This window comes from Rhinoderma darwinii, chromosome 7, assembly GCF_050947455.1.
Source record: "Rhinoderma darwinii isolate aRhiDar2 chromosome 7, aRhiDar2.hap1, whole genome shotgun sequence".
In the NCBI taxonomy this organism is placed as follows: Eukaryota; Metazoa; Chordata; class Amphibia; order Anura; family Rhinodermatidae; genus Rhinoderma; species Rhinoderma darwinii.
The window spans coordinates 131558989-131585866 of NC_134693.1; the positions used below are offsets into that span (position 1 = coordinate 131558989).

Below are 26878 nucleotides of genomic sequence, written 5' to 3' on the forward strand. Positions count from 1 at the left end.
GTCCCAGCAGTCAGACCAGTGCTGGTGATCGGTGGGGGTCCTAGCAGTCTATTTTGTTATCGGTGGGGGACTCTGCAGTCAGAACCTTGCTTGTGATTGGTTGGGGTTCCGGCAGTCAGACCCGTTTTCCGGATCGGTTGGGGTCCCAGCAGTCAAACCCATGCTCGTGTTCGATGAATGTCCCGGTAGTCAGCCCTGTGCTTGTGTTCAATGGATGACCCGGTAGTCAGACCCGTGCTCATGAATTATGGAGCTCCCGGCAGTCAGACCTATGCTCGTGATCGATGGGCATCCTGGCAGTCAGATTCATGATCAGTGGCTGACCCAGCAGTCAGACCCATGATTGATGGGGTTCCCGGCATTCTGACCTGTGATTGATGGGGATCCTGGCAGCAAGACCCATGCTCGTGTTCGATGGAGCTCCTGGCAGTCATACCAGTGCACGTGTTCAATGGGGATCCTGGCAGTGAGACCCATGCTCGATGGAGGTCCCGGCAGTCAGACCCGTGCTCGCAATTGGTTGGGGTTCCCAGTAGTCCGACCCCGTCATCAATCACTATTAGTTCAGGACCCCTTTAACAATCTGATCACTAATAATCATCACTAACACCTTTAGTAACAGGACACCTTTCAATTACTTTGAGGCTTCCACATTACAGCCACTAATCCATTTGCTGCTCTTCTACTTTGAAGAAAAAATATCCAGGAAACAAGTAAATGTTGGGAGTCGGGATATTTACACTTCAGATTATGTTGAGAGTTCTTTAAATAAAATTTAAAAAGCGTCGATTTGGAAACATCTGCTCCTCTCACGCTGCATAGAATATATGGAGTGCGTCTGTCCGCGTACAATTGGCTTCCACAAAGCATTTCCCCTGGAGGGAGCGCGGGTGAAGAGCTGTCGTTTTGCACATGCCTGCACAACGTCTGCCAAGCAATGGTCCTAATCGACACTGAAAACATTAGCTGACAATACGGAGACACACCGAGACCACTCAGGAGCGGCAAACAATCTCTTCACCCACAAACAAAGACGTTTCCACTGAGCGTAAGAGATTTAACCCATGACATGCTCAGTCTGGGGGAAACGGACGAATCCAAATATCTCTCTAAGCCTCCCATTCAAAATGTTCCTAATTAACCGTGTCACCCTCCAAATGAGGCCACCCGGCTTGTAAACGAAAAGACACTGAAAATGTTACCAGAAACATTAGCCCCTAATCGCCATGGAAGCAGCATAATTACCATCAGAAGGGAGGTGAAGATTTTACATGTACAAAATAAAACAACGCCACCTTGTGGCCAGACTATAATGAAAACCTGCCGAAAACCTGATACTTCCGAAATGTTTTCGTTTGATAGATGCTGTACTTAAAGGGTTTGCCTCACAAGAGACATCACCTTTAATTAAGAGTAGTCGTGGCGTTCTGCCGACAGACGCCATGAGATCAGTGATGAAATCTGGGAACATTTTTATTTAAGACTATAAATTTGAGACGGAGCTGTGTGAAAATCCAGATATGAATAAACTTTGTATGAGATTAGAAGGGGCTGCTTTTTTTTCTTCTTGAGAAACAGCGCCACCCTTGTCTTCAGGCTCTGTTTGATATTGCAGCTCCGCTTCATGCAAGTAAAACCCATTAATATATATGTACAGCTAGTGTCTGCCGCTAATCTCCAAAGGAAACTGGTTTGGACACACAAAGATGTATACTGTCCAATTTTTGTTTCCTCTCTATGGCAGCCAGACAACAGATGATGTCTTGAACTTTATGGACGGGAGTTACGAAAACAGCGTAGCAAGCTGAGCTAAGCTGTTTCCGTATCTCCCATAGTAGTGAATGGCAGTTATGGAAACAGCGAAGCATGCGAGCTACGCGTTTTTCGTAACTATCATTCTGTTCTAGGGGGCTTACGAAAACAGAGTAGCTCAGCGAGCTAAGCTGTTTTCACCTTTTTGGTCGGAAATCAGCCGAGTTAGAACGGGGTTTAGGGGGCTCCGTTCTAGAGATAGGTGCGGGTGCCAGAGGTGGGATCCGCATCTGTCTGACATTTATGACATATCCTGTGGATAGGTCATAAAAATCCCTCGTGGGATTGGACATGTAAAAGTGAATCCTGCTTGATCCCCATTTCCCCCTACGTGAGACATCAGGGGACAGTCTAGCGGATCTCATTAGTAATGTAGTGTGGGGGCTGGTAATCTCATGTCTATGGCCAGCATTAGTTCCAGATTGCCAGGTGCATCATTTCCCCTCGACCCCCCTCCTCTTTCCTCGTACATGCATGCAGAACCCCCTATCTGGAGAGATGCGGAGATCCCGGCAGTCCTTGTGCTGGAAATGTTTCATATTTCATCTCTTCACAGAACAACCCGACATGTTCTTGTCACTGTGACAGCCAGGAAAGTTAGAGCAATCTGCCATGTGTCTCTCTGGGGGAAGCGAGCGCTGTACGAGAGCCTGCTCGGTGAACTCCCTGATCTGCGCTTGACTTGAGCTGGCGTGCTGCGCAGATGGCTGGTGCTGATACTCGCTGTCACTGTATTATCACACGCTCCCACTCTACAGGAATACGGGATGGAGACATAGCAAGAGCCGGCTCCCAAGCGGATTCCGCACTAAGTCACTGTGCTTGCAATTGAGGATAAATGCAAAAGTTACACTGTACAGCAGCAGTCTCCAACCTGTGACTGTTGCAGAACTACAACTCCCAGCATGCCAGGTGTTGTAGTTTCGCAACAGCTGGATAGCCACACGTTGGAGACCGCTGCTGTACTGTAACAGTTTATTGCAACATGGTGGCAGCTGTAAGCTGGATCTTTGGGACTCCCAAAGATCCTGAGTATGAAGGGGCCGAAGCTCTGATTTAGCGCTGCGGCCCCTTCACTGTATTTCCCTCCATGGCTGTGCAGGTTACTGCAGTCGGGTCCCATTCACTCGAATGGAGCCGTGCTGTAGTTGCCTGTACAGGGAGTGGCTGGGAAAAATATTGAAGTGGAGATGCAGCGCTAAATCAGCACTGCAGCCCCTTCATTCTCAGGATTGGTGGCGATCCCAGGTGTCGGACCCCCACCAGTCAAAGTGATGTTGATTCATTTATTTTTAATATGTAATATCTTTATAGCCAGCATGAAATCAGTTTTTTTCTGATACAAAGATCCAAATCCCCTGCATAGATTTATAAAACATAACATTCTGGATGCCTGCAGTCACCACTAGGGGGAGCTGAGGAGCTTACTGTATACAGTTCATACATTGAACTCAATAAAAACACAATATTAAAACAAGTTATGGCTTACTTGACTTTCTGAATCCAGACGCAGTAGTCTTTTACATACAGGTCATTAAGAATGTATGCAGGGTCGTTCTCTTGAAATATTTCATGTATATCCAGCAAACATTTTAGTATAGCAGCTTTACCTAAAATCGAAAATAATTAAAATTTGCAAATGTGAACACCTCCATATGCCTGTCAATGAGAACTATAGAATTTTTTTTTTTATTGAAACCTTGAAAATAATATTGTATCCCCATGAACACCAATAAACGAATGATTACAGGCAATGCAACAGTGACCCCTGCTGGTCACATTATCATGTAAAATAGTCCTTTCCTTACCTAATCCTGGGCCAAACAGTCCCACAATCCCTCAAGGTCTCTGTTTTATTGGAACACGGAGATATTAATAGAATCTCTTCTTGAATTGTGGGTCTGGTTTGGTGCCACTTACTTTACATTTAAGGCAAATGCAGTATAAGCCATTTTCTTATATACTATTATTGAAATCAGTGGCTGCATAAACAGGAGCAATACCAACAATATACTAGATGGGCTGTGAAAGTGTCCATCCAATTCCCAGTCGCTGCCTTGCAGGCTCCGTCATCAGGAAGCAAGCTCCGTCTACAGCACCTTGTTCCTTGTAATGGAGTTCTTACAGAGGAATGGTCCATTTACTGAATAGGGGAGTTATTAAAAGAATTGTCCAAGACTAGAAAAAAGGGTCTACTTTTTTTTTTTTTTCTCTTTACAGAAAAAAACGCCACTCTTGTCCATGGGCCGTGTCTGGTATTACATCTAACGGCCATTTAATGGAATAGAGTGGAGCTGCAATACCAGATACAGCCAATATAAAAGAGAGAGAGGTGCTGACTATTATTAATCATGGAAATCCCTCTAAATGGAGCACTCTAATGGTGAAGACCGAGGTGGCGGAGCTGAGGGGTTGTAAGAAGCGAATAACCATCTTTACAGCCCCTCTCCTCACTGCATTGATAGAATATATTCCCCACCCTCTAAAAAAAAAAAAAAAAAAAAAAAAACACCTGACACTACTTCACATTGCAGTTAAGGTAAATGGAGAGCTACTATTTAGCTGAATGACATCAGTCTCATATATGGGTATTTAAAGGGGTTGTCCAGGATTAAGAAGAAAGGAAGTTTCGTTTTTATTTTTTCCTGTAAAACAGCGCTACACACGGGCTGAATTGAGTATTGCCGGCAGAGCTGCAATACCACAAATGACCCATAGATAAGGGTGGCGCTGTATCTGGGTAACAAATCCTGGACCAACCCCTTGCGCCGTGTTGATACATAGGTTCAGATTGTGTCCATGTATAAATATATAACGGGAAACGCTGCCCTTTACACGTCTAAGCTCACCGCCGCTGCATATTCCTCGCTCCGTTACCGGTAGGAGATAAAAATAACAGAGATTGTTGTCTAAACTGAAACGTCTTTTTTGGCATTCCTCTGCGCTCTCACATTTTCACACCCCTTCTCTTGGCAGGCGACGCACTGGGCTAAAATGATATCCAGATTGTGTTAAATAAAACACACATTTTTCTCTCTAACACAAAGCCCACAATTTCCCCACAAAGGCACAAGCAGAAACCCGCCGAATTTTATGTGGTTTCCCGTATCCCACCGCTCTCCCCACCCAAGAATATCCCCAAGGTGGTGCTGCCTGATAAGCAGACAGAGGGATGGTACTGGGTATTGATAGGCAAAGACTGGTCAAAGCAGATAAGACCATATACAGTGAAGGAAATAAGTATTTGATCCCTTGCTGATTTTGTAAGTCTGCCCACTGTCAAAGACATGAACAGTCTAAAATTTTTAGGCTAGGTTAATTTTACCAGTGAGAGATAGATTATATAAAAAAGAAAAACGAATATCACATTGTCAAAATTATATATATTTATTTGCATTGTGCACAGAGAAATAAGTATTTGATCCCTTTGGCAAACAAGACTTAATACTTGGTGGCAAAACCCTTGTTGGCAAGCACAGCAGTCAGACGTTGTTTGTAGTTGATGATGAGGTTTGCACACATGTTAGATGGAATTTTGGCCCACTCCTCTTTGCAGATCATCTGTAAATCATTAAGATTTCGAGGCTTTCGCTTGGCAACTCGGATCTTCAGCTCCCTCCATAAGTTTTCGATGGGATTAAGGTCTGGAGACTGGCTAGGCCACTCCATGACCTTAATGTGCTTCTTTTTGAGCCACTCCTTTGTTGCCTTGGCTGTATGTTTTGGGTCATTGTCGTGCTGGAAGACCCAGCCACGAGCCATTTTTAATGTCCTGGTGGAGGGAAGGAGGTTGTCACTCAGGATTTGACGGTACATGGCTCCAGCCATTCTCCCATTGATGCGGTGAAGTAGTCCTGTGCCCTAAGCAGAGAAACACCCCCAAAACATAATGTTTCCACCTCCATGCTTGACAGTGGGGACGGTGTTCTTTGGGTCATAGGCAGCATTTCTCTTCCTCCAAACACGGCGAGTTGAGATAATGCCAAAGAGCTCAATTTTAGTCTCATCTGACCACAGCACCTTCTCCCAATCTCTCAGAATCATCCAGATGTTCATTTGCAAACTTCAGGCGGGCCTGTACATGTGCCTTCTTGAGCAGGGGGGCCTTGCGGGCACTGCAGGATTTTAATCCATTACGGCGTAATGTGTTACCAATGGTTTTCTTGGTGACTGTGGTCCCAGCTGCCTTGAGATCATTAACAAGTTCCCCCGTGTAGTTTTCGGCTGAGCTCTCACCTTCCTCAGGATCAAGGATACCCCACGAGGTGAGATTTTGCATGGAGCCCCAGATCGATGTCGATTGACAGTCATTTTGTATGTCTTCCATTTTCTTACTATTGCACCAACAGTTGTCTCCTTCTCACCCAGCGTCTTACTTATGGTTTTGTAGCCCATTCCAGCCTTGTGCAGGTCTATGATCTTGTCCCTGACATCCTTAGAAAGCTCTTTGGTCTTGCCCAGGTTGTAGAGGTTAGAGTCAGACTGATTAATTGAGTCTGTGGACAGGAGTCTTTTATACAGGTGACCATGTAAGAGCTGTCTATAATGCAGGCACCAAGTTGATTTGGAGCGTGTAACTGGTCTGGAGGAGGCTGAACTCTTAATGGTTGGTAAGGGATCAAATACTTATTTCTCTGTGCACAATGCAAATAAATATAGATCATTTTGACTATGTGATTTTCTTTCTTTTTTTTATATATAATCTATCTCTCACTGGTAAAATTAACCTAGCCTAAAAATTCTAGACTGTTCATGACTTTGACAGTGGGCAAACTTACAAAATCAGCAAGGGATCAAATACTTATTTCCTTCACTGTAGGTCTGCCAAACTAAGGCTTCGTTCACATCTGCGTTGGGGTCCCGTTCTAACGTTCCGCCTGAGCTTTCCGTCAGAACGGAACCTTGAACAGACACGAAAGGAAACCAGAGGTTTCCGGTTCGATCACCATTGATTTCAATGGCGACGGAACCGGTGCCCATGGTTTCAGTTTGTGTCTGTTGTGCACTGGACCGGTCGTTTTGCCGGAAGCAATAGCGGATTCTTCCGGCAAAACGGCGGGTCTGGTGCACAGCAGACACAAACGGAAACCAAGGGCACCGGATCCGTCACACATAACTAGGATATGCCATCACTTTCTAAGGCCTCGTGCCCCCGACCGTAATGGTTTTTACTGCCCGCAATTCCGGATCTGTAATTATCCGCAACTCATTCGAATACATGGCACGGTGTCCGCAAATACGGTCTGTAGTGCTCATTCGTATTTACGGATCCGCAAAAAAAACCAGGGAGGAATCTTGGGCAACCCCCTGGCGTAGTCTAGCAACGCTTCCGTAATTACGAACAGCTACGGGTGCACATCCGTAGCAGTCCGTAATTACGGAAGCGCCCATGGACTTCTATAGAGAATCCGTGCCATAATTACGGACAAGAATAGGACAGGTTCTATATTTTACGGATTATTTCTACGGAACGGACACCCAACCGTAAAAATATACGGAAAGGTGTCCTTGGCCAATAGAAATGAATGGGTCCGCAATTTCATCCATAATTATGGATGAAAACTACGGTCGTGTGCATGGGGGGCCTGATCAGTGGGGGCCTGACTGCTATGGCCCCCACCAATCCTGCGGCTCCTTCACAGTCTTCACTTGCACTGTGAGATGCTGAATGGACCTCAGTCCCTTTGCTCTCAAGATTGAAAGGAGTCCCATAGGTCAGATTCCCACTGATCATAATCATGACATATCCTATAATACTACAAGATGGGAATACCCCTTTAATAGTCTATGAGCAGTCAGTAGTTCGGCTTCGTAGCACTGGTGTCCACGGTTCCAGTTAAACTGGTAAAATCTGTAATTCATGTAATTTTCTTTGGCCATTTGATAATCCGGCAGCTATCAGGTCCTGAATACCGGATTAAAAGAATCTAGTCATACTACTGTTTTCTTACACGGCAAAGGGGCTGCAACCTCCACACCCACTATAGTAGGGCCACTAAAGGCTCTACAGCCTAATGACCTCAGACACCCAAATACTGGTGGTCTCTCAGACTTGGCTGTAGAATCAGAAAAACACCCCTTCTGAATAGGAGGTCTATAGCAAATAGTGGACAGTGTTTAGATTGGGCAGTTTTGATAGGGTCCACTGACAATGTAATGAGTATGGGGACTGGCTGATGCCCTCCCTCCACTCATCTTTCACTGTAAGGAACAAGGATCCAACCGTAAAGCTGTATGGCAATATGTCCCATTGTTTTTTCCAGAGATAAGCGATGTCATATGTGCATGGCAACCGCTGATCTCCTTCCCCCATTGAAATAACATGAAGGTGCATGAAGACATAGGAAGGATAGTTATCTCGGCTCTATGGCTGATGTGGTGATCAGATTTCTTACCTGTTCGAAGCACAACGCACGTGTCCTGTATAGCCTTGGTCACCAGGCAGAAGTTTCTATGTAGTGGATAGCATAAAACACGTCTCCCAAAAGACACCAAGACCTCTGTGACGGACCTGTAATTCTATTCAAAGGAAAATGAACAGTTAAAAAGGAGTAAACAGTAAGCTACATACTTGTGATACGTTATCAATAAGGAAACAAAACAGAATGTAAAAGAAACACAAAGAACTTAGAAACGTGTAGAAGTGGATGACAGACGCCTGCTCAGAGAGACTATACCACTATTTAAAGAGGCTCTGTCACCAGATTTTGCAACCCCTATCCGCTATTGCAGCAGATAGGCGCTGCAATGTAGATTACAGTAACGTTTTTATTTTTAAAAAACGAGCATTTTTGGCCAAGTTATGACCATTTTTGTAGTTATGCAAATGAGGCTTGCAAAAGTCCAAGTGGGTGTGTTTAAAAGTAAAAGTACAACTGGGCGTGTATTATGTGCGTACATCGGGGCGGTTTTAATACTTTCACTAGCTGGGCGTTCTGACGAGAAGTAACATCCACTTCACTTCTATTCACCCAGCTTTGCCAGAGAAGGATAGATCAGAAATTGATTTAAGAGGACTCCTCAAGGACGTATATTGAATTGCAATTTACGCGTGCTGAAAGCGAACAAAACCTGAAACCGCTTCTGCAGATTTTCTTGTTTTCTCATATGGTATCCATTCTTTTCCATTGCCAACAGATAACTGGTGTGTACAAGCCCTTAAAGATGATTGGTCCGCTCTCCTGACATCTGTTTTAGTAAATACTTGCATTTTTCATAAAATACCAATTCTGTAGCATGTTTTCTTAAAACTTTGCATTGTGCCGTTCCGCTGTTATCCCTCCTGGTAATGTATGAACACTCTGATAACGGTTACCATTCTTCTTGTTATCATGGTGTGTCCCGCCACAGTCTAATACTGATTGGACAATGTCAGACTGTGTAGGGGGAATGTTAATGTATTCATAAATTTCCAGGAGGAGTAACAGAGGAACGTCACACTGTACAGGGTGGGCCATTTATATGGATACACCTAAATAAAATGGGAATGGTTGGTGATATTAACTTCCTGTTTGTGGCACATTAGTATATGGGAGGGGGGAAACTTTTCAAGCTGGGTGTTGACCATGGCGGCCATTTTGAAGTCGGCCATTTTGTATCCAACTTTAGTTTTTTCAATGGGAAGAGGGTCATGTGACACATCAAACTTATCGAGAATTTCACAAGAAAAACAATGGTGTGCTTGGTTTTAACGTTACTTTATTCTTTCATGAGTTATTTACAAGTTTCTGACCACTTATAAAATGTGTTCAAAGTGCTGCCCATTGTGTTGGATTGTCAATGCAACCCTCTTCTCCCACTCTTCACACACTGATAGCAACACCGCAGAAGAAATGCTAGCACAGGGTTCCAGTATCCGTAGTTTCAGTTGCTGCAAATCTCGTATCTTCACAGCATAGACAATTGCCTTCAGATGACCCCAAAGATAAAAGTCTAAGGGGGTCAGATCGGGAGACCTAGGGGGCCATTCAACTGGCCCACGACGACCAATCCACTTTCCAGGAAACTGTTCATCTAGGAATGCTCGGACCTGCCACCCATAATGACATAACTCATAAAAGAATAAAGTAACGTTAAAACCAAGCACACCATTGTTTTTCTTGTGAAATTCTCGATAAGTTTGATGTGTGACATGACCCTCTTCCCATTGAAAAAACGAAAGTTGGATACAAAATGGCCGACTTCAAAATGGCCGCCATGGTCAACACCCAGCTTGAAAAGTTTCCCCCCTCCCACACACTAATGTGCCACAAACAGGAAGTGAATATCACCAACCATTCCCATTTTATTTAGGTGTATCCATATAAATGGCCCACCCTGTAGAATTCTAAGAAAAGATGCTCCAGAATTGTTCTTCTATAGGGAATTTAAGTATTTACTAAAACTGACCGGTCAGGAGAGGTGACGAGTCCTCTTTAAAACGAACCATTACACAGTAACATTTGCACAATTTAGCCTCTACCACGCAAAAACGAGAAAACACAAAACCTCTCGTAGCAATTCGGAAAGCGGTTTAAAAAAAAACGATGGCGCAAACATCCTCCTAAAGTCGGCGTAATATCCCCGTACATTCACAATCTGCTCGTAGAAAATCATTACTCAAGACAGCGCTCGCGATCTATTTATTTCCGTCTTCAAAAGGCGATACAACATGTGGTATTTATAGAAGACGTGTGTACGTAGCTGATCTTTAAAGATGATTTATGAGTCCGTTTCCCAGAAATTCAGCGTTGACAAAAGGGTGGAGGAGGGGGGGAGGGGATGCATAACACGGCTGCTGAGCATTGTGCGCTGCGGAGAGAGAAGAGCCGGAGGTGATTGTGCGATAGCGGAGTCTTTGGAGGAGACAATTAGCGATTGGCGGGGGATGGATGCCGCGTATAAATGAGCTTGTTTTTATAGGACGTCAACATTTACTGCAGATTAAAAATTTTATCGGCGCTGGTCCTGCGGAGGCTCGGAGCTTTTTACGTGAATATTTTCCTTGTATTGCACGAAAACGAGACCCCTTCTTTGCCACATGCAGAAAACAGGGAGCTCCAAAGTCAACCGCCTCCTCCATTAAATACTATTCAACCATTGCTTAGATAGGATATAGGTTGTTGGGAAAGCTGAGTGACAACCAATATGGCCACCCAGCTTTCCTTCAGTGCTAGTTAGGCACCAATATGGGAGCAGGGGGATACAAGGGCAGAATTGCCCTTCAGGGCTCTAGGAAAGCTGGATGGAAGTCTCATAGGGGGTGTAATGACCGCCTTATAGACCAGCACCCAGCTTTCCTAGAAACAGATATAACTACAAGACCACTGAACAGAATTTATCGTTACAAGCACATTAACCCCTGAGAGTCTGAAGCCCCGTGGCGACCAGACAGGTATAACGCGCGGATATCCTCTGCAATTTACGAAGTAAAGTCCCGCCATAGCCCGTAATTGCTGCAACCCATCTGTGTCTCCTGAAGGCCTCTTAAATAAATGATCACAGCCGCTTTTCCATGCCAAGATCCAGCTCGCGGTGACGGCTGCGAGCAATTCTACCTTTATTCTTTTTTTTTTTTCAGGAACAAAACGATGAAACTGAAACACAACTCCAAACGAGAAAAGACGTAGATGGAGGAAACGCGCTGTGATTCCGGCTACGTGTGAAGGCGACACGCAGTGGCTCGGCTGCCCCTCCCCCCATAGACTTCAATCTTGTAGGTTTTCCGCATTCAAATAATTATTAACATACAGATAGCAGGTGGTTATTAAACAAACTTTCTAATCTATTTACCTCTTTTAAAGATCTTGAATTCCCCTCATCGAAACTCCGGTCACGTGACGCCGCCCCCATCAAAATGATGGACTTCCAATGACGTTCCGACCGTTCAGCGCTCTTCTGTTCTTCCAGGCGAATACCTGTTCCGCCCGGCTCACTGTACGACATGTCATCAATGATGCCCGTTCAATGGGTTGGCCCAGTCGACGAGGCATCATCGCCCTTCAAAGGATCTCTTTGTACCACGCACGCTCCATACATCGAGCCTCCATTGTGCCTGCATATCAATTTCCCATATTCCTAGATTCCACTGGACTTCTGCGATATACCCACATTTCAGGCATCCTATTGGCCCACAGTGTCCTCAATGACGGCTTCATCTACTTAATGTTTAGACTCAATGCCCCCGGCCAGTGGACATTGCCCATCCCAATAGTATATACTCAGATAATGGGGGTTATATACAGGGTTGATGGGGGTTATACACAGGGATCATGGAGGTAACAAAGGGGTGATGGTTGGTATAAACACGGATGACGAGGAGCTTCGCTCCGGCATGCTGGGAGAGAACCAGTGCATGCTGGTAGCAGAGCCAGAAACAACGCAGGGATGTCAACAAATGAAGCTTTAATGACAAATTAATTGAAAAGTTAAATAAATAATTTAAAATAAGGTATCTAGGGGATTTAGGTGGGGAAAATTAAGACGGCTGCAAATAAATTAAAATAAGTATGAGATCTTGGAAAACACCTTTAAAAATGAATGAGGCGTAGTAGTAGTTATAGTAGTTTAGCAGGTTGCACTATTTAACCACCATAAGCAGAGGGGGCACTTACTAAAGACGGATTCATACAGCTCCCATTAATAAATCTGTATGCGGTTAGCTCTTAAGCTCCCCCTAGTGGTGGCTGATGGTAGTCAGAATGTTGTCATTAGGCTGTGTGACGGGAAGCCTATAGTTTAAAGTGGCTTTGTAGTCCTAGAGGAAAGCAATACCTCCGGGCACAGGAGTCTGTTGTGTGCCAATCTTCTGCTCCCTATAGCGGTCAATAGCTTTATAGATGCGAGTGCAAACTGCCCGGTGGTTTTCAGCCGAGACCGAGCAGAGGCAACATTACTGCAAACTAATATGCCCCAATCCATGGCTCTGGGAATCTACCGCAGCTCGTTAACAATCACCACCCCTCCCTCCACTTGCATTCGCAGGTACTAACAGACGTAATGCTAATAATCCAGCTTAATGGCTGAGAGGGACAACATATCACATCCATGACTTCTTACTGCTGAAGATCCCCGCCGGTCATACATTAAAGGCCCAACCTAAAGATAGAAATTCACATATAACCCTTTCACGCGGTTTCTGAAAATTCCAGATCGTCAGGCAGATCCAGCTTTTCAGACTATTTTCACGTATGCCGGGCCGCCATGAATGAGATGCCGGACTAAAGGACTTGGACTGCAAGTGTTTTTCTGGATATCGCTCACATTCTATTTTTTGCATTCATCTCTATGAAAAGGAACAATGTGGATAAGAAAAAAATGTAATCTATCACAATCTACAATGTTCCTTTTTATTGTCAGGTTCTAAGCATCAAAAGGAGACATCCCCGAGTCACACGCATTCTGCACGCGGCTGCACATTGGGGATTCCTCTGGCAGGATTTCAAAGCACAATAAGGTCTATCACATACTGTGCAAGTGTCGCTCCGGGCACAGATAAGATCGCACTTTGATAATCCCACCAAAGAGATGGCACAGTGCCAGGAGCACATGGATAACAGCAGAGCTACAGGACTGGCATCAGCACCAGGAAGGACGGAGTTATGAAAACTATACTGCAGATGTTATACAAGGAAATCACAATGGTAAAAAAAGCCACGATCAACTAAGGTGACGAGATAACACAAGCGCATCTATCAGATTATCTAATAGAATGTGCCCAAAACCCCCGGTCAATGGGGCACACGTTACAGCCCTATATGCACCTTTATGAGGAAAGATTTCAGTGGGTGCTATTGTACCCATATGCTGCGTCCCTATGTGTCTTATCATTGGGACCCCACCGATCACTTTGAATGAAGCAGAGGTCGAGCATGCACGGTGCCGCTCCACTCAAAGTCTAAGGGACTGATGAAGACAGTAGAACACAGTAAGTGACCGTTTCAGTTAGTGACGTTTACTGGCGCAGCAACGCACATGCTCGTCCTCCGCTCTATTCAAGCTCCTCCTACTGCGAGGGCTGCATTAAAGAAGAACTGGGGTTTAAGTCCCCCGTTCTAGTGATCGGTGGGGTTCCCAGCGATCAGACACTTATCACCTATCCTTGATTCTGGGAATACCCCTTTAACCTCATTAGGACATTAAAGGGGTTGTCCCAAGATTAAAGGTTATAGGATAGGCGATAACATGTTGATCGGTGTGGGTCCGACCACTGGGACCAGAGCCGGCCTTGGGGGTGTGCGAGCTGTCTGAAAGCACAGGGCGCTGCTTCCTCCAAGCATGTAGGGGGCGCCACTGGGTTCTGCCTCTACTCTGTTCTTCATTACACACACACTGAGTAACTAAGCGGAGGAGCAGAGAAAAGGAAGCTCCGCCCACAGCCCGTCCTGCACGAAGCCTGTGATCCTGTCAGCATGGAGAGGTAGGTGTGTGTGTGTGTGTGTGTGTGTGTGTGTGTGTGTGTGTGTGTGTGTGCGCGCTTATGTCTCTTTGAAAAAGTGTGTGTCCAATATTAAAGTAGAATGGATAAAACAAAGATATCTGTGCTGCCTCCTATATACCCTGCTGCCGTGTGTGTGTGTGTGTGTGTGTGTGTGTGTGTGTGTGTGTGTTTATGGTTATCATCTACGACATTATCTGTACTCAGTTATTACTGTGTGTTATCTGTGGTGTTACATAGGGCTGCACATGAAATCTACGACATTATCTGTACTGGGTATATATGGGCCTGTATGTGAATGTGTCTTTGTGCTTGTATATATGTGCCTTTTATGTATTTGTATATGCCCGTCTGTGTATTTATCTGCCGGTGTGTGTGCATATATGTGTCTGTACGTCTATGTATTTACCTGTATGTATATATTCCAGATGTGTGTCTGTATATTTGCCTGTATGTCTAAATGTCTGTCTTTATGTATGTACAGTATATATGTTCCAGCGTGTCTATATGTGTGGTTAATTTTTGGTTTGTGCAGGGGGCGACAATAGAGAGTCCCGCACAGGGCGACATCCAACCTAATGCCGGCCCTGACTGGGATCACCACCAATCGGAGAAAGGGGGTCCCCGTTGAGGTTATGTGCCCTGCTGCTTCATTCATTCTCTATGACACTGCCGGAGATAGCTGAGCGCTGTACACATGCTCGACCTGCCGCTCCATTCTATCGGAGGAATGGGCCCCCTTTCTCACGATCAGTGGGTGTCCTAGCAGTCGGACCCCCATCAACCAACATGTTATCATCTATCCTGTGGTTAGGGGATAACATTTAATCTTGGGACAAACCCTTTATAGGGTAACTAAACATTCAAAACACTTCTGACATGTCATAGTGACATGTCAGAAGTTTTGATCAGTGGGGGTCCGAGCACGGAGATACCCACCGATACATCAACCGTACACCAACCGCTCGGCTTTCCGAGAAAAGCTGATCAGAAACTAAGTGGCTCAGCGCACACCAGAGTGCTTCTGCCGCTTTGTTTTAGCGATCGGTGAAGGACCCCCACCGATCAAGACTTCTGACACGTCACTATGACATGTCAGAAGTGTTTGCAAAGTTTAGTTACCCTTTAGGCTATGTTCACACGGGGTGTTTTGCAGAGTTCTTTGACGCGGATACCGCATCGCAAAACTCGGCAAAAACGGCCCGAGAACGCCTCCCATTGATTTCAATGGGAGGCGTCGGCGTCTTTTTCCCGCGAGCAGTAAAACTGCCTCGCGGGAAAAAGAAGCGACATGCCCTATCTTCGGGCGTTTCCGCCTCTGACCTCCCATTGACTTCAATGGGAGGCAGAGAAAGCGTATTTCGCGCTGTTTTATGCCCGCGGCTCTCAATGGCCGCGGGCGAAAAACGGCGCGAAAATCGCCGCGAAAATCGGCGTGCAGGGAGAGGAAAATCTGCCTCAAAGTTCCAAACGGAATTTTGAGGCAGATATTCCTCCCCCAAAATACTCAGTGTGAACATACCCTTAAAGGATGTGAACACTTTTGCAACCAACTGTTCTGGTTTTTTTGCTCCAATGCATCCAAAATAAAATAACAATTAGCCTCATGTCATGGCAGCCATATTGGTCGTCACTCAGCCCCCAATGCTCCTCGCCTGAAACACATACAGAATATGTTCTCTGGATAAAGTCATGCACTCACAGGATATTTCGGAACGTTGGGTTTTTGCATCCACTATTTTTGTCGCCAACCAAAGCACGAAAATAAAAAAAAGCACTCGATCTGACAGACGTGTTGATATTTCTACAGCCAGCAGATGCAGCGCCGGTGGTCACACGTCTTTCCTATTGCCGAAACACGATATTATTATTGCTGGAACGGACTCAAGCAGCTTGAAAGTCTGAATGCCAAATTTATACATTCATTTGTCACATATCCACATTAACCCCATCACGGACGCTCCTCACTTCCACTGCAGTGGAAAACAATTAAAGGGATTAATAGGTATTAGAGAAAAAAAAAAAAAGGTCTGTCTCTTTCCAGAAATGTCGCCACTCTTGTCCATGGTAGTGCCTGGTACTGCAGCTCAGCTTCATTGACCTGATTGGGTGCTGAACTGCAATACCAGACACAGCCCATGCCCAAGAGTGGCGCCATTTCTGGAAATAAGCAGACCCTAAACAATAAAAGCTTACGTGTGGTACTCAACATTCCTCTCTAGGGACTTTTAACCATAGTGGAGTAGGGACTGAGAATTAGCAATGTCAACTCATCCTATTAGGGCTTCCATTCATTTCAAGGCAGGCACTGGGGGTAAAAACTGGCCTGACAGTCTGGTAAACGCCGTATCCGCCTACATGTGCCGATTTGCATCTAGTGTGGAGTAAACGGCTTCCTACTATTTTCCAATGAGGAGTGGATAACCATTGAGAAAGCAATGCTGCCACCAAGGAGGTCACTGGAGGTTAATATACAACAGAATAAATCGATATGGGCCAATCCTCTTCTCAATACTGCTGCGCTCCCGCTGTGAAATAACACATTGTATATATCAAGAACATCGAATAAAAGGGGTGGAACGCGTCTGCAGTATTTCTGGATTTTTAGGACTGGGTTAGACTCAGACTTCCATAGTGTGATGCAGAGATGGGCAGGTGTGACTTGCTAAAGTAATGGGGACCAAAGCATTACCTGTGATATATATATATTATGTACACACAAAAAAAACTAGTATAAAGTACACAACTCACCTCAAACCAGCTAAGGGTAGCACTCAACTTTCTTATGTTCCACGCAGACTCAACCTGCGTCACAAAAACATAAAAAGTAATCATATCACACACGCTGTGGGTTCACATTGGGGGGACCTAAATAAAAAGGTTAGGAAATTGCTTAAAAAATCCCTACTTTATAGTGAAGTCCACCCTTAGCCGTGGGAGCGTCCCAACAATACAGCAATTCCCATATTTCTCTTTAGATGTCTGTATTCTGTAGATATGGGGGGGGGGGGGGGAGCGTTTAATTGAACCCCTGCATGTGTATTTTAGAGCTGGAGAGCGATTAATAGGAAATTGCGTCCACCTCCAAAGTTTCTTGTACATGAGATTACTGTACTGGTGTAAAGACTGCAGCTACTAGGATGTATATTACATATACAAAATCAAATGCAAACACTTAACAAGCAAGGATTGCTGGGAGCATTGAGTTGTAAAGTGTGCAGAATTGTGAATGCAGCTCTGGAGTATAATACAGGATGTAACTCAGGATCAGTACAAGATAAGTAATGTAATGTATGTACACAGTGACTCCACCAGCAGAATAGTGAGTGCAGCTCTGGAGTATAATACAGGATGTAACTCAGGATCAGTACAGGATAAGTCATGTATGTACACAGTGACTCCACCAGCAGAATAGTGAGTGCAGCTCTGGAGTATAATACAGCATGTAACTCAGGATCAGTACAGGATAAGTAATGTGATGTATTTACACAGCGACTCCAGAGCTGCACTCACTATTCTGCTGGTGGAGTCACTGTGTACATACATTACATTGCTTATCCTGTCCTGAGTTACATCCTGTATTATACTCCAGAACTGCACTCACTATTCTGCTGGTGGAGTATAATACACGATCTAACTCAGGACAGAATAAGCAATGTAATGCATGTACATAGTGACTCCACCAGCAGAATAGTGAGTGCTGCTCTAGAGTATAATACAGGATGTAACTCAGGATCAGTGCAGGATAAGTAATGTAATGTATGTACACAGTGACTCCACCAGCAGAAGAGTGAGTGCAGCTCTGGAGTATAATACAGGATGTAGCTCAGGATCAGTACAGGATAAGTAATGTAATCTTTGTACACAGTGACTCCACCAGCAGAATAGTGAGTGCAGCTCCGGAGTATAATACGGGCTGAAACTCAGGATCAGTACAGGATAAGTAATGTAAGTATTTTGGACTGATGGAGAAAGCAGGAATACCCAGACTAAAAGAGACTAAGCCAAATATGCATTCCCCTAACTCATCCTGCAAAAAACATCTTCACTGCCTGCAGCCAGAACATGATGTGCAGAGCCGATACAAAGCATCAATATCATTTATACACAACACAGTTTTGCTGTGAGATATTTTTCCGTTTCGTGCCGCCGGGCAATTCGTGAGGCAGACAGCGATGCCAGAATGGGCGGAATTGCTCCTCGCTATCTGCTAAATCTACTGCAAAATACTTCTAACAGCAGCCTTCAGCCTTATCCTCTGAACGAGTGGGACTCATTTTTCACCTGTCAGATTATTCCTCGCTCGCTGTCTGCGCGCCTCGCCTGTCAGGAGAGGAGGCGCGAGGCTCACAATAGAAGACTATTACAGCAGAATCCTCTTGGCAGGAGTATTCTCCAGACAGAAAACTGAGCCAGAGAGAAAAAAAAAAAAATCCACTTACATTTCTCTCTCCTTCGGTAACGCGGACCTCGTAGCAGTAAGCCAGGAGCAGATCGATCAGGCTCAGGTACACCGGCTCCTCCGCTTTCTTATTCAATAAATACGACTTGTTTGTGAATTTTCTCAGCTGTTCCTTCTCTTTCTCTGTAAATGTCACTGAGAGGGAGAAAATAAAAATGAGGATTAGGTCTGGAGTCGACTTTTGTGAAAATTCGATTCACGTATTAAAATCTGTATGTTGGAAAGCTGGGTGAAACCAATATGGTCACCAGTTCTACTTCCAGAAGGGTTGTCATCCAGCTTTCCTAGAGCCCTGACTGGAAGCGGGTGATATATCCCTGTAAAACTGCATATTTGTTGCTTAGCAACCTGGGAAATTTGGATGGCACTAGCTGTTATTAGTCATAATGGGGGCATATCAGCTGCCACCCAGCTTTCCCCGACACAGAAGTAACCTCCGAGAACTCTTAGCACAACTCAGTCACAATCATTGCCCAGTGTAAACATGTCCAGCGATCGTCCGACAAACAATAATTCTCTCGTTTGTTGATCGCATCTTTTATTCGGACATAGAAATGAACGTTTGTCGTCAGCACAGCCCCTCGTGTAAGAGGCATCTGCCTGTAGCTTGTAAAATAAAACCGTAAGCGAGGGAGAAAACCATCGAGCGCATCCATGAAAAAAATCTTATGATTATTGTAACATATAAATGCAAGAAAAACACGCGCCAAATGACTTGCTATATATTGTCAATCGGTGGTTGTTATGGACAATTTATCTTGCAGTGTAAAAGGACCCCGTTATGAGCAGTGAAAACGAGCGCCGATCGACGAGATCGCTCGTCCATCGGCGATCGTTTGCCCTTTTCACGAGGAGCCGTAATCGTTCCTACGATCACTCAGCCATGAAGTCGGCAGCACATCTCCCTGTTTACACATTGAGATCTGCTGCCAACTAGTGGCCATTTTAATGGCCGCATAAACAAGGCGATCGACGCGTTTGTTCATCGGCTGATCGACGTCCTGTTTACACAGGGCAATGAGCGGGAATGTGCGTTCACATGCTCGATCATTGGCTGGTGTAAAAGGGCTTTAACCCCTTAGTGACCACCAATACGCCTTTTCACGTGATTCACTAATGGGCTTTAGGCTAGGCTGACGCCTTTTCACGTCAGCCTAGTCTAAGTCCTGCACGGGTCTCCCGTGCAGGCAGGAGCCGGGGCTCTGCTGTCTGATGACAGCTGAGCTCCTGCTCCAACGCCCGCGATCGAAGTTTACTTCGATCGCGGCCGTTTAACCCGTTAAATGCCGCCGTCAATAGCGACCGCGGCATTTAACTTTGTTTACAGAGGGAGTGCGCTCCCTCTGTCACCCATCGGCGGCCCGCGAATGAAATCGCGGGTCTCCGATGGGGTGTCATGGCAGCCGGGGGCTTGATAAAAGCCCCCACGTCTGCCCTGGACATATTCCTGTTAGGACGCGCCGGAGGCACGTCCTAACAGATTGCCTGTCAGATTTACACTGACAGGCAATAATGCTCTGGTATACGAAGTATACCAAAGCATTACAGCAGCGATCTGAAGATCGCACAGTAAAGTCCCCTAGTGGGACTAATAAAATCAGTCATCAAAGTGAAATAAATATTATTAATAAAAAGTACAGTAAAAAAATAAATAAAACCATTTTTTTCCATAAAAAGTGGTTTTATTTAGTAAAAGTGTAAAAAAAAAAAAAAAAAAGTACACATATGTGGTATCGCCGCGACCGTAATGACTCCATTAATAAAGTTAATAGGTAATTTAAACCGCAAAGTGAACACCGTAAAAAAAAAACGCAAAAAACCATGGCGAAATTGCAATTTTTTTCCATTGCCCCCCAAAAAAGTCATAATAAAAATGAATCAATAAGTACCATGCACCCCAAAACAGTACCAATCAAAACTACGTCTCGTCCCGCAGAAAACAAGCCCAAAAAATCACTACATTGATGGAAAAATAAAAAAATTACGGCTCTTGGAAAGCGACGATGCAAAAGCAAATAATTTTAGTTCAAAAGTGTTTTTATTGTGCAAAAGTCGTAAAACATAAAAAAACCTCCACATATGTGGTATCGCCGTAATCGTACCGACCCATAGAATAAAGGTAACATGTTATTTACGTCGCATAGTGAACAGCGTCAATTTAAAAACGCATAGAACTATGGCGGAATTTCAGGTTTTTTTTATAATCCCCCCCAAAAAGGTTAATAAAAGTTAATATAAAAATTATATGTACCCAAAAATGGTGCCATTAAAAAGCACAACTAATCCCGCAAAAAACAAGTCCTCATACAGCTATGTAGACGAAAAAATAAAAAAGCTATAGCTCTTTGAATGCGACTATAGAAAAACGAATAAAATAGCTTGGTCATTGGGGCCTAAAATGGGCTGGTCACTAAGGGGTTAAAGCTCGCTTCACGCTGCCGCCAGAGGCTACGTTGGCAATGCTTTCAGATTTAGCGGAAAGAATAACGCTTCATGTACACCGGAACCTGACGGAACCTCAAATCAGAGGGGTCTGTCGGGGCTGTCGGTGGTACCGGCCGTACAACGGACTCAGCAGAGCATTGTGGCTCCCTGAACGGAAGCCACAATACATGTGTGAACATAGCTCAAGATCGCAGACTCCGCAATAAACATGGTGGCTCCAGAGTACTTTTCATTTCAATAGGTAAAAGGATGTAAACAGCTTCCTGATAATTTGGCGCCGCTTATCTCAGAGAGAGACCATGGGATTACACAGATTGAAATACTACCTGTAGGATTCTTGTTTCCCCTGGCATTGTGGGTACCATTTGTCAGTCCCTATAGACATTAGATTATCGGCAGAATTCCCGTGAGGGAAATCGGCAAGAAATAATGTCTATGGCTAGATTTACAGATCACATGCTTCTCCTGATTAATCTCCAGGTGGCTGAAATCAATCGTCTCCATCATGGAGCAGCTGTTCTAGAAATGTCCTGAAGATGACTTGAAAGATGGGATATGAATACGTCTCACCTCTGATGTCCTGACTCTCCGCTGACGAACTGCTCGCCCCGCTCTGCCCCTCCACCCACCACGGCTTATACTTCAGCAAGTGTTGAATGTTGTCGTCCTCAAAGAGATCCGCTCTGGCAGGAAAACACGGAATAAATTAGTCTGTCAGGCACGGAACAGTCTATACGTGATCATTGCGGCTGACCTTAAACACATGCGAGGTGACACTCATCATCGTCATGTGTATGGAAAGGGTTCACCGCCGGCGGCACCCCCCCAAACCCCCCCCCACTCCCCTGATCAAAACAATCACCAGTACATACAAGTCCGTGAGTCAGGGTAACAACTAATAAGGCTGCCATTACCGCTCACACAGCAGCCGTCACCCAGTCTTAAAGGAGAACTCAATGCAAAACTGATACACTGTTATACCTAATGAAGAGCCTGTGGGGGCGGAGCATGACACACGGAAGCACCAAAGAATCCCGGTAAGATGCCCCACCCCTCAAGCCCTGCACTAGGTATAGCAAATTATCAGTCCTGCCCGGGATGGTCCTTTAAATGACAGATCGGCCTAGTTAATGTTCTAATACAATCTGCGTTTGCTGATCAGGTGTCATATTGATCTATTTCTCAGCTATAAGCATTTCGGAGAGCAACGGGGTGGTCAACTTTCCAAAACTCCTTGCAAGCCCATCCGGCTAGTTATGCAGCAATATGTACATGTGTGGGTGATGGGATTCGGATATGTTTTTTAAAGTTCTGGGAAAGCGGAGTGTCAACTTTTTTTTAAAGGGGAAATTACATTTCAATGTTATCTTTATGGCTGCTTTTAATCTGAAATTTCCAGACCATCCAGAATTCAGCAATAAAATAGTCTGAAATCCAAGCAGCAGGAAAGAGTTAACGAAGCCGAACGTGGCGACACATAAAAGTGAACGGCGAATCGCTCTCTACAGACATCTAGCTCCTATTACTACAATGCGCCCGCCGCCAGCTCCATCACTACCAGTGCTTTCCCAGGTGGAGAACAGCATCAGTTAAAAGTGCCATCTGATACCGAGCGCTCTCAGAAACCCTGCCGCTGCCTGTTACTCCAGACAACCATAAAAACGATTGACAGCGAGTTCTGGAATGAAAAACCAGACACTGGGAATTGATAATCAGCCACTGGACTGTAGAATCGAATCACCAGGGGTCGAGATTGGCAGCGAATCCAAATTATTTCCTTCCTGGAGAATAAATGGAGAAGAGATTCATCTCCATTTAAGATTCATCTCCATTTGAAGAAGGTTTTATTAACGGAGGAAGACTTCTGTAGAGATACAGACCTCTGGACTCTATCTGCCGAAACAGCGCCACTCTTACCTACAGGCTGCAACTGGTATTGCAGCTCAGCCCATTCAAGTGAATACTACGATGCCAGACACAGTCCACTAGCAAGTGTGCAGAGCTTTCTAGAAACAAAAAAGCAGACCTGGTTTTCGTATCTCATACAACCCCTCAGTTATGTATGTATGTATGTATGTATGTATGTATGTATGTATGTATGTATGTATGTATGTATGTATGTATGTATGTATGTAGGGTGGCGCAAAAATAAAGGGGTCAGAAATAGCAGCAGCACGTGGCAGAAATGAAGCGTTCCTCTGCGATTGACCCCCTTTTAAAAGAAGTTCCGACTTTGAATTTGTATGTGTAGCAAACTGCATACAATACAAGTATTCACACACACCTGTCATGAGAGCGGACCGCGCCTCTTTAAGGATAATATTAGGGAATTGCACAACCTGCAATTCCCTAATATAATATTATTAGAATTACTCTTCAGGGGCCTTCGAGGGATTTTTCTGCGGATGTGATGTCACTGTGCAAAACATCACCGAAGTGAGTGGTGATTGGTCGCTGTGGTCACATGCCCCATATCTATTGACGACCCGTTATAACACCGCTTTGCAAACAATAAATGGTGGGGGACCAAGTAGATTGGCGAGAAGATCCGGCGCAGAATTTATAAGGTAACTATATTAGAAAGTTTATTATTTTACTATTTTTATGCCACACGTCTATTTTTTGCCGCTGCCCTTTAGGTGCCGTCAGTGGAAAAGAGCCGCTGTCAGGGCTGGGCGATTATGACCTAAATCAAAATCACGATTAATTGAAAATGTGACCGCGATTACGGTTAATGAACGATTATTTAGGCCACACCCTTTCTGCATGCCACGCCATTGCATATTTATCCCCTGAGCCTATGGTATATAATATACCCCTGACACTGTCCCCACAAAGTATAATGCCCCTATAGCTGCCCTCCACACAGTATAATGCCCCTATAGTGGTCCCCACAAAGTATAATGCCCCTATAGCTGCCCTCCACACAGTATAATGCCCCTATAGCTGCCTCCACACAGTATAATGTCCCTATAGCTGCCTCCACACAGTATAATGTCCCTATAGCTGCCTCCACACAGTATAATGCCCCTATAGCTGCCTCCACACAGTATAATGCCCCTATAGCTCCCCTCCACACAGTATAATGTCCCTATAGCTGCCTCCACACAGTATAATGTCCCTATAGCTGCCTCCACACAGTATAATGTCCCTATAGCTGCCTCCACACAGTATAATGCCCCTATAGCTCCCCTCCACACAGTAGAATGCCCCTATAGCTGCCTTCCACACAGTATAATGCCCCTATAGCTTCCCTCCACAGTATAATGCCCCTATATCTGCCCTCCACACAGTATAATGCCCCTATATCTGCCCTTCACACAGTATAATGCCCCTATATCTGCCCTCCACACAGTATAATGCCCCTATATCTGCCCTCCACACAGTATAATGCCCCTATAGCTGCCCTCCACACAGTATAATGCCCCTATAGCTGCCCTCCACACAGTATAATGCCCCTATATCTGCCCTCAACACAGTATAATGCCCCTATATCTGCCCTCCACAGTATAATTCCCCTATAGCTGCCCTTCACACAGTATAATGCCCCTATATCTGCCCTCCACACAGTATAATGCCCCTATATCTGCCCTCCACACAGTATAATGCCCCTATAGCTTCCCTCCACACAGTATAATGCCCCTATATCTGCCCCCACGCAGTATAATGCCCCTATATCTGCCCTTCACACAGTATAATGCCCCTATATCTGCCCTCCACACAGTATAATGCCCCTATATCTGCCCTTCACACAGTATAATGCCCCTATATCTGCCCTCCACACAGTATAATGCCCCTATATCTGCCCTCCACACAGTATAATGCCCCTATATCTGCCCTCCACACAGTATAATGCCCCTATATCTGCCCTCCACACAGTATAATGCCCCTATAGCTGCCCTCCACACAGTATAATGCCCCTATAGCTGCCCTCCACACAGTATAATGCCCCTATAGCTTCCCTCCACACAGTATAATGCCCCTATATCTGCCCTTCACACAGTATAATGCCCCTATATCTGCCCTCCACACAGTATAATGCCCCTATATCTGCCCTTCACACAGTATAATGCCCCTATATCTGCCCTCCACACAGTATAATGCCCCTATATCTGCCCTCCACACAGTATAATGCCCCTATATCTGCCCTCCACACAGTATAATGCCCCTATATCTGCCCTCCACACAGTATAATGCCCCTATAGCTGCCCTCCACACAGTATAATGCCCCTATAGCTGCCCTCCACACAGTATAATGCCCCTATAGCTTCCCTCCACACAGTATAATGCCCCTATATCTGCCCTCCACACAGTATAATGCCCCTATATCTGCCCTTCACACAGTATAATGCCCCTATATCTGCCCTCCACACAGTATAATGCCCCTATATCTGCCCTCCACACAGTATAATGCCCCTATAGCTGCCCCCCACACTGTATAATGCCCCACAGCTGCACCCACACAGCCCCAATAGCGCCTAATATACATGCTCTCCTAACCCCATTCCAACAACGAGTGGAGATCCCTCTGCTCCTACGGTTTGTGTGGCTCGGCGCAGTCAGACGCGATGACATCACAGCCTCATGCCTGTCTGCGCTGAACCAGGAGCGTCCGGCGATACATAGTGAATGGTAGAGCTTAGGTCTCACTGCTCTACCATTGGATTCAACCGTATTTGTGTCCGGAGATACAGAGGAAAAAAAGGAAAAAATAATTGAAGAAACCGAAACGCACAAGATGATGTCGGTTGATCGCTCTGCATTTCGGTTATTTTTCTATTAATTGCCCAGCCCTAGCCGCTGTGAAGATATATCTTGCTCCTGTATTTTACCGATGGCACCTATCAAGCGGTGATGGAAGATCCACAATTTTCTGCAGACCTTCCTATTTATTACTGGATTGGGTCACATTAGTAAATGAAGGGAATCCAACGATAACATTACAGGGAATGACTATTTAGGCAATTGCCCAATACACCAAAAGTGGCGATATCGCTTTAAGGAAAGGAAAAATTTCTAGGAATTGATGTATATTTAATAGCAAAGCAATGAATACGCTTTATTGCGTTCTGTCTCAGGGCACGGAGGTCCCAGGTACCTTTAAATCCCCCCTCCCCTTAATAGATAAGCATCATTGCAATAAAAATAGAAAAACAAGCAGCGGTAGGAGAGCAGCCAGTTGGCTCCGGCTGATGGATGAATGAATGATGTCAGCGGCAACTGCAGAGAATTCCTCTGGTGTTCATCAAGCAGATTAGACTGAGCCAGGCAGGCTTGTGCAGGATTGCTGAGCTGGGCCGGAGCCCAGTAAAGTGATAGATGGACAGCGCTCTCTCCGAGGGATCGGGATGTAGGCAGAGCTTAGCGTAACACCATTTTCAGGCTTCAGACGACAGAATGGAGCACTGTAGCCATAGTGACGCTGAGGACGGAGGAAGGATAATACTAGGATGAGGGAGATAAAAGGCGGGAGGCGAGGAGGAGGACCGAGGCAGCGGCAACAAGAGCGCACACAATATACAGACAGGATGAGGGTTATTATTCACGGACGTGAGGGGGAGAAGGAGTGGGCAAAATAGAGAGCGGAAAGAACAAGTGACTGTGTGAGAGTGTGCGTGTACGAGTGAATGAATGGACTTCGTGAGTGAATGAGAAAACACGTGAATGACAATATCTGAATAAGTAAATGAGTCATTCACTCACTAAGTCCTTCATTCATTCATTCATTCATAAACGGCCGAGTG

At 45.1% G+C, this 26878-nt stretch overlaps 1 protein-coding gene across 2 annotated transcripts in view; it reads right to left on the minus strand.

Moving 5' to 3' along the window:
- SHQ1 (SHQ1, H/ACA ribonucleoprotein assembly factor) overlaps positions 1-26878 on the minus strand; it is a 63989-nt gene that overhangs the window by 22675 nt on the left and 14436 nt on the right. For both annotated transcript variants that reach the window (XM_075834045.1, XM_075834043.1), the window contains 5 exons: positions 21705-21817; positions 18670-18824; positions 16979-17032; positions 8208-8331; positions 3302-3422 (listed from right to left, as the gene is read on the minus strand). In XM_075834045.1, the coding sequence (XP_075690160.1) occupies positions 3302-3422; positions 8208-8331; positions 16979-17032; positions 18670-18824; positions 21705-21817 (567 nt within the window). The remainder of the gene's footprint in view (positions 1-3301; positions 3423-8207; positions 8332-16978; positions 17033-18669; positions 18825-21704; positions 21818-26878) is intronic.